At 43.1% G+C, this 9,238-nt stretch overlaps 1 protein-coding gene across 1 annotated transcript in view; it reads left to right on the forward strand.

Moving 5' to 3' along the window:
- Nucleotides 1–6,399, forward strand: part of LOC135320245 (fibrous sheath-interacting protein 2-like) — a gene marked incomplete at its 5' end in the record, with an annotated part of 33,145 nt that extends 26,746 nt beyond the window's left edge. The window contains 3 exons of the mRNA XM_064483157.1: nt 1,211–1,254; nt 3,538–3,604; nt 6,189–6,399. Of these exons, the coding sequence (XP_064339227.1) occupies nt 1,211–1,254; nt 3,538–3,604; nt 6,189–6,331 (254 nt within the window). The remainder of the gene's footprint in view (nt 1–1,210; nt 1,255–3,537; nt 3,605–6,188) is intronic.
- Between the last annotated feature and the right edge of the window lie 2,839 nt (nt 6,400–9,238).

A 9,238-nucleotide genomic window follows, 5' to 3' on the forward strand; every position in this document is an offset into this window, starting at 1 on the left:
AGAACTCCCAAATATCTGGAATATTTTTGTGCCCTCTTCATCAAAACAACATCCTAGATGTATCCAGAAGTGTTGCTATGCATTTAGCCTAGACACTTAAAAATGGATATTTAGAGTGATGGCCCTAATAAACCCAAATGGCCCCAATCATCAAAAAAAATCCGTTTTTTTGTGGAGAGTGGGTATAGCTCAATTATAGAGTGCATGCTTAGCATGCATGAGGTCCTGGGTTCAATCCCCAGTACTACCATTAAAAAATATCAGTTTAAATATGTGCAGTGTGCAAGACTTCCTAAGAGAGGAAAGTATATTCAGACACTTCAGAACAACTAGCAACTGATAATAAAATATAGGGGATATTCTAGTTAACTAGTTTCATCAGAAAATTCAACTAATGGTATCTCCCCCATGTTCAAGGTAAGTGAGCTTTTACTGTATTTTTTTTTCTAGAACTCTTGGCCCAAAGGATAATCTAGAGAGTCATCTCATCTTGGTCCTTTGTGATTGTATATGTATAAAATGCATATCAAATGCATACACATGATTTCATTTGGTCCTCTTGTGAGAAACTAGTCATATCCCCATTGTACTATGAGGAAACAGAAGTTATAAAGTAACTTGCCAGTGTTCACTGAGCTCTCTAAATAGTGAAAACTAAGGCTCAAACTCAATTTTTCTGATTCCAAACAAGTCCAGTGCTCTTTTTACTACCAGATGCCTCCCTAACTGTGGGTATTTTTGAAACTTCTTTCTTGGTATCACTTCTGCCCCCTTAGGCCAAATTCAGTCTCGGAGGTCTCCTGGAACTCAGGGGGTGCCTCCACGCTCTCCTGATTTTCACAGAAAGTAACTCTTTCCTGAGACCAGCACCTTCCTATCTAGCATTCCGTTAGCTGGCTGCTTCATTTAACTTTTTTTTTAAACTATCTAAAACCAGAGAGTTGTATTCCTTAGAAATCAACCACAGCCTAATTTCTTATTTTAGAGATGATGTCCCAGCCAGTGTCCTTCCACTGTGTCGCACTCCATCTTGTCCAGTTTCTGAGTAGAGCCAGGACCTGTGCCCAGAATTAGTGGCTCTCATCTCTTTCAGCTTTTTTGTTTCCCTAATTTCTGTGATTCTCTGATGAAATCATTGAGATTATTTTTGTGCCAAAATATGTACATGTCTCAGAAATAACTGTTTTCCAACATTGTGTTTTGATCACAGAAAGTTTTGAATGTCCAGATCCGGATAATTTAAGCAGTATTGAGGTAAATATTTTTCACTGGCCCCTCATCGCGAGCCACTGGAACCCTGATAGAAATAAGGGATGGCCTATGTGGTGTGCTTTGAGGGGCGTCAAGAAGTACTGCCCTGTTCACGCCTTCCCATACCTACATCTCTCCCAGCGGGGGCCAACCCCTGATTTAAGTCACTGTCCTTGTGGAAGCACACAGAGTTAAGCCCGTAGGACAGTTGCACTCAGTAGCTCGGTTCCTGTAGCCTCTGGAGAAAAGCTGAACAGGAGTGAGTCACAGTGCACCACCGGGTAGACCCAGGTGAAGGGCCTGGTGGGGGCAGTGAGGGAACAGATGGTTTGAAGAGGAAGGGGCATTTCTTGAGGGAAATGCGTGCTGATTCTAACTACTTTGCAAGGTACCCTTTACAGGCAGGCCACTTTGCAAAAATCTGGCCATCTCCTTAGTGTGATCCCAGGAAATTCCCTTCCCCTGAGGCCCTCTTAGGAAGTCTTCAATGACGGCTGAGGCTTCACATCCTCCAAGATCCTCCTCTCTATTTTGGATCACCTTTGCTTCCTCTTGGTTCACTTTAACCCCTCTCCAGCATGAGTAAACACACACACACACACACACACACACACACACACACACACACACACACACACACACACACACACACACACTACACCCCCTTATCCCACTCTATTTTTCTTCATAGCACTTAGGTCACCATTTAATCATTCATTCATTCAACAATTACTAATCAGGTGCCTATGTGCCAGGCGGTGGAGATTTAGCAGTAAACAAAGCAGACAGATATTCTTGCCCTCACCGTCCAGTAGACTATGTATTCACTTGAAATTAGCTCCATGATGCCAAGGGCTTTGTATTGTTCATAGATGTAGGCCCAGCACCTAACACAAGACTGAAATTAAGTAGACGCCCAACACACGTTTGTCGAAAGAACAGCCTTAGCTATCGGAGCCAAATTTAGTCTCTGTGTCAGGAGTTCCCCAGCCCCTCTCGCCATGAATCTGGTGTGTGGCCCTATTTGGGAACCACTACAAAGAGCGGAGGTTCTCAACCCTGGCTGCCTATTGGAATCATCTGGCAAACTTTAAATACAACTGATGCCCAGATTCGGCCCCCAGAGATTCTGATTCAGTTGGTCTGTGTTGCAGCCTGGGCCCTGGGAGTTCTAAAAGCTGCCCAGGTGATTGTATCGTACAGCCCATGTTGTGGACCATTGGCTTAACGTACTCCTATGAGGCCATTTAGTCGCATCTGCCCCTTCTCCTTCCTTTAGATAAGGAATTCTCAGCCCAGCTGCACCTTAGAGGCACCTGGGCAACTTAGAAAAGAGACCAATGCTTGCCCCATCCTCAGGGATTCCTGTTCTATTGGGGTGGGGCCCAAGCATGCCTATTTTTAATATTTCCCCAGATGGTTATGTTGTGCAGCCAGCATTGAAAACCAGTTCTTCAGATTGTCCCCGTCCCAGTTTATCCCTTTAGGTATCCTGTTTTACAATGTCTTAATCCATAAACTGCCTCGAATCCAGAACTTTTACAATGCTCTGCCCTCCACCCCATCAACATGAAACTTGCTTCTCTCATCTCACATGGATTCAGGCCTTACTTCATTGATTTGCCACTTCCTTGTTAACTGCCACCACCATGGAGTGGCTACCCTGCAGCCCAGCCACCCCCCGACCAGCCTATTTTGTGCCCTTTGGGATCATGCTGCTCCTGCATTCCAGGAGGTGATGAGGGTCCACAGAGCACAGCCAGCAAGTGAGCCACTATCTCTGCCCCACCACCTCCGGTCTCCAGCAACCCCACTCCACCCTAGTCTTGCTCTGGACCTCACAACTGTTAAGAATTATTTAAAAGGAGATCGGGTTATTAAAATGGACCTCCCCTTTCCTCCTTCTCCCCTTAAGACCTCAGCTATCATTATCTTTGCTCAGAGAAGAATCTAATATGTTTGGTTTATTCCAAGCTCCACGAGGGAGGGGGAAGATTGACTGACATTTTTTGTGACGCTTAAGCCCTTGAAATTATCCTACAGGGGAAGCCCTTGTCCAAGTCTGGGGCCAATCCTGGGTGTCGTAATCAGCAAGAATGATGAGAAGTCATGCCTGGGAACAGCCAAGGTCCCAGAAAATAATTCTGAGACTGCAGAGCACTGAGATTACTGTGTACAATGTCACAGTGGTTGTGCTCCATCCCTTGAGAGTTTCTGGGTGTTTGTAGTGTTCACTGCCCAACAGAAGGCAGAAGTGAAGCTAATATTTCACCTTTATCTCAGCAGTTTGTCACTCTCTACCAACGCAAAAGTTCCCTGGCCAGCCTATATACTTCAAATGACAGCACTCCAGGTAAAACATATGTATCATTTTATAATAAAGCTCCCAATTATGTCATTTTGTGTATAGGAGTTCTGATCATTCACCCCCTTACAGTGTGTGGCTCCTGCCTTGCAGCACCCCACCCACCACCAATATGGGGTTGAAATAAGATTACTTACTATGTATAAAGATTACAGTTTGCAGATTAGTATGCAGTTCTCTGACTTGAACCTCACAGCAACGGGGTGACAGGTACCAGGCATTCTACTAAGTGTTTTTCTCACATCCACCGTGTGGAGCATCATCTCCATTGTATTGACAACAGTCACTAAAGCGAAATAGCTTATCATACTGTGCTCCCTCTGCGCGTCTTTAAGTGCCTTACAGAGGAGAAAATGGAGGCAAATGACCTGCGTGAGGCTGCACAGCCAGCAAGTGGCTGAGCCAGGGCTCAAACCTCACAGGTCTTGTGGCTTTCATCCCACATTCTTTCTTCCTGCCAGTCAGGGCTACATCTCAGAATTGCATCTCAGAATTGGGCAGTGACCAAGGACAACCTGCAGAGTTCAGTAGCAAGTAGAAAAAAGAGACCATCTAGGTTGCCAACTAATGTGTCCAGTCAGATAGTAAAATCACATTCTTCTGTGCCTTTAGTTTGGCAGGGACATCTCCCAACCCTGCATTCTGCACATTAGAGGAACTCACTCGGGCAGCAGGTATAAGTTCAGATAACATTTTAACTCTAATAAGGGCTGCTGGAGGAAGAAATGCACAAATAGCTCACCTTGGGGTGAGATGCTCAAAATAGTAAAAAGCCCCACAGAGGATATTTATTAGAATTACAATGATGCCTGTTTATGAAAACCCACAAGAAAAGGGGCACTTATGGCCCAACACACGCCCATGACAATTTATAGTGTATTTTTTACAAATGTGATTTTATTGGGGATCCGAGTCAGTTCATGGTGTGAAGTGTTATTCTGTAGCACTCTGCATGTATTGTGGCCCATTCATCTTGGCCACAAATGCCCCAGGCATATCTCTCTCTCCAGGGTGACCAGTGCCAACCATGTGAACCCCACTGTGCTGCCCATAAGCTGATCAGAGCAGCATCAGGGTATCTGGAAGGAGAGCTGGTTTCACCAACCTGGCTTCATTTTGACATAATATCTAACTCCTACTTCCAGTACACTGTGAATGCCACATCTACTACTTGATTTCTCTTTTCAGCAGTTTTGCTTTGAAAGGAGTACAACTTGTTAGCTAAAGGCTTCATTGTGCCCCTAGGGATGAGCTTTGTGTGTGCTGTTAATCTATACAGTGCCAATCTTGATTATGCAGACTCTGTTAGTGACTACAAATCAGGGGCAGTGTCCCGAAGTGTCATTCAGAGACTGCTTGAATCATGATCACCCAGGAAGCTTATTTGCATAATCCTGGCCCTTCCCCAGACCCGCACAGTCAGAATCTCAGATCGTGTCGGGCATCTGCCTTTTTAACAGGATCTGCAAATTGCAAAACCAAAGCTTTATTTTTCAGAATATGGCCTTGCAGTAAGTACATGTCTCAGTTCTGTAACTGAGTCTTTGTCTTGCTTTTTTCAGACAAGATCTTTCCATTCAAGCCTTTATCTTTGCCTCTGCAGATTTTGACTTTTTCTTTATTAATTTCTAGGTTGTTCTTATTTTGTTTAAACTACCAGCACATTTCCAGTACTGCATTATTAATCTGAAAAGCTAAACTATTTTCCCCTTATTTGTGGGTAAATTTGCTATCTGCTACCTGAGTTTTAATCATAGATCATTGAGATTCCCAAGGTTATACTGCTAGAGAAGATAAAAACTAGGTAACCGCAAGAGTTATAAGGAGAACTTCATCTTTTACTTTATATCCCTGTGCCTTTCATGACATCCTGTCACAATGCATCACCAACAAAGATAAATGCTCATTTCTGTCCTTACAGATACAACCATCATTTTGTTGACATAAACTATGATATGTTTTAAGAGCCCTTTGCACAAAACAAGTGGTACAGAAAACTGAGTCCAAACAGAGACTCTTATTGGCCACACAAGTCCTTTTCAGCTCACACAAACAGATCACTTGAGGTCAGTCAACTGAAAATTTACCCAGTCAGGGAGAAATGATAGCCTTTTTTAATGCACTGCTGCTTTTGCCTGGACATCTGAAATGCATACCCATACTGTTGAGAGTTGAAAGTTACCTTGCCTTGTGTTTAGCTCGTCAGGCTTTTTGGACAGCTGTCTGCCAGCAGGAGGGAAGCAAGGCACTGCTGAGCTGGCTCAGGAAGCATCTGGGTGCAGGGAGTGCAGAGCTGGCCTGGATATCAGAAAGACTGGACCCCAGTGCAAATCTGGTCACTTTCTACTCATGTGACCTTAGACGAGGTGTCTAACCTCATTGAATTCCTCCTGCTTCCTTCCCAGGGGTATCAGAAGGAGCATAATAAAGACTCCTTGTGAAGGCACCTTAAAAACCAAAAGCTATTATATAAATGCTTCTTTCTGAATCTTAAATTATCAATCCCCTAGCCTGATAGCCTCAGTTGAAAAGCCCAACAGATGACCATATTTCTCTTTTGGTTTGTTCACAGACTCTGATAAGCCCAGCACTTCCAAGCAGGGGTCTGAAATGATGAGGAAGTTATCGTCTGCTCTATCCAAAATGTTCTCAGGATCTAATGCCAATGTTCCTAAATCTTCCTCACCCTCACCCCCTCACCAAGACAGAAGCTGAGGCTGCGACACCTGACATCAATAAGCATGCTGGCCTTCCTCAAAAAATAAATGGTTTTTGAAGCATGACATTGTGTCCTACACAGTAGTTCTCATAAATACTGAAAATCAGAGCTAAGGAAGTACAAAAAGGCAGCTGGAGAAAAGGAGGGTTTGATAAATGCTTCTGATAAGCATTGTGGAATGAAAAGAGAAGCCACGCCTCACATACAGATGCATCTGGCAGGCAATGTGGGCTTTAAACTCTGCTCTTAAGGGCCCTGCAGCCCTGCTGGGAAGGTAAGACTAACTTAGAAGCAAAAGTGTGACACCAATAAAACAGCGTGTCATCACATATTTTGGGTGCTCTAGGGGTTCAAAGAAGGGAGCCATTGCTGTGAGCTGGAGTGATCAGGATAAGTTTCCTGGAGGAACTGGGATTGAGGCAATCCTCAAAAGGACAGGAGTAGACAGGCCTGGAAAGTGCCAGGAAGGCTTTCAGCTTGGGTCGCACAGCTGCAAGCAGTGCTGCCATACCTGAACGACTTAGTTCAGCACTGTCCCATAGGGTGTTGTATGACGACGGAAATAGTCTATACATGCTCAGTCTGGTACGGTAGGCACCAGCCCCATGTGGCTGTTGTCACTAGTATGATTGAGGACCTCAAGTTTTCACTTCATTTCAATTTAAATAGCCACATGTGGCTAGTGGTTCCCTTAATGGACAGTGCAAGTCTAATTACTACACAGCCTCAGGGACACTAGCCAATTCAGATTAGGTCGAAGGGTTCCCTGAAAGTTCATTTCCAAAGCCTATCCCCAAACACATTGGGTGGCAAAGAGATGCAGAGATCTGACTCCTCAGAGGGGCTTTGAAGCCTCTAGGCATCCTCTTGGCCCCTTTAAGATAACGTGAACCAGCAACATGGGGGGCGGGGGGCTCATGCTTTCCAGTCATACCTGTGCCCCTGCACTTCCCAAAACTCAACTGATGGAGAAAGGAGAGGCCCCATCAAGAACACCGAAGTTAACGAGTCACAAAAAGCAAATCAGAACCTACACCTGCCAGCTGGCCTCAAATAGTGCTTGGCTAGAAACTGCTTCCGTGGGATGGAAACACCACTCTGGTACTGAAACCAGCAGTCCAGCCTTCCTCTATCCACTCAGTAAACATAAAGACAACCACTCAACCAGTCATCCTCATACTCCAACTTTATCCAGGAATTTAGGTCAGTGGAAGGTCTCTGTCTTATCCAAAATGCCCCAGTGAAATGGTTCTAGGCCAGTAAATTTCCTTTATGCAGTACCTGTAGTCCATAAATGTTATGTTAACTGAACTCTAGTAAGTAGAATGGCAGGCAGTTCTGCCCAAATATCATATCTACCCAAATTTGGCTGCCTTCATCTACTCACTTCTGCCCTCACATACTGAAGTTCATCACATGCAGCAGCATAAATTTGAAGTTATTTTTTAAAGGTCCATAATAATGACAAACACTCATCTTACATATATGGCTTTAATTTGTTTTTATTAAAAAGTAATACAACTCTAGTTCAGAATTGAAAAGTGACAAAAGGTACAGTGAAAAGTAGGGCTCTTCCCCTCTCCTCTCCAGAAGCGTTCTCTACTATCACTGGATCAAGTATCCTTCCCCAGATAGTCTATGGATGACAGTGTATTATTGTATGACTTTAGAAAGAAGTCTAAGTGAATAGCCTCCGTCAAAAAGGCATAAAAGAGAGAGGGAGGGAGATGAGAATGAAGGAGAGAGAGAATGGGAACATGCTATTCAACAGCTACTATTTCCTGATGTCACTGCTTGGGTCTGTTTCTGTGGTTGCATTTCTAGCTTCAAATAAAATTAGTCCTCATTTTAAAAAAATGCTTTTTTGTCTAGTGAACTAAATATCAAAAGGTGAATGAATACCAGGGAGGAAAGGCGCCTACCATAGCTGTTCGAAGCCTGCCAGCCAAAACACATTAAGAATGTATGAGCTGGTATCTACAGTCCTTGAAGATGGAACCACTTAAAGAAAAAGATGAAAGCACTAAAATACACAGCCTCACTTGCAATGAAAGAAAATTCAAATTAGAATAACCTGAAGGTATCACAATATACCTTTCAGAGAAGAAAAAGGGGATAAAATCATAAAATCCAGTGTTGCCCAGAATGTAGGGAAATAATTACACTTCAACTCTACAGTGCTGATAGTACCACATATTTGATCTTTCTGAAAAGCACTAACAATAAGTAAGACAGGCTATGGTTCTAGCTGAACTTTTGGACCTGGTAATTCCACTTTGGGGAATGTGGTCCAGGGGAAAAATATAAAATGAAAAAAATTGAAGACAGTATAAAACTGTTCATAGTAGTACTATTAATTATGAAGAAAAATCAAAACAATTCAAGTGAGGGACTGGTGTGGTGTATTATCAGGAAAGAATGCTGTACAGCCACTGGAAATGACAAGGGTAGTGACAATATAAACACAGAAATGCACATATAAAATAAGTAAAATCAGCACACAAATAGGATGTGTACTCTGATAACAATTACATGGTATACTATGATTTGGCAATCATATGGTATACTAATAAAAATCCAAAGGACTTAGAGATTTAAATTAATAATCATGAAGGGTTTTTGCTGTTGTTAGCTGCTAATAAATCCCTCTCTCTTGAAGAAACATCACAATCATCACCAACAATTATTAAGCCAATTACAACACTCACCTGTGGTAAATGGAACGATATCAAATGCCTTAGCTTCTTATGAGGCATGAGAAAAAAGAAAGCATTAGTTCAGACTTTCTTAAACTGCTTCTTTAAAGACAGTAGGTCATCTTCAGTCATCCCCAGAGTACTCTTCTACCTTCCAAGCTGGCAAGTGGTAACCAAATTTTTGACTGATGCTCATTATAGACAATA

The sequence above is a fragment of the Camelus dromedarius genome, chromosome X (genome assembly GCF_036321535.1).
Source record: "Camelus dromedarius isolate mCamDro1 chromosome X, mCamDro1.pat, whole genome shotgun sequence".
Taxonomy (NCBI): domain Eukaryota; kingdom Metazoa; phylum Chordata; class Mammalia; order Artiodactyla; family Camelidae; genus Camelus; species Camelus dromedarius.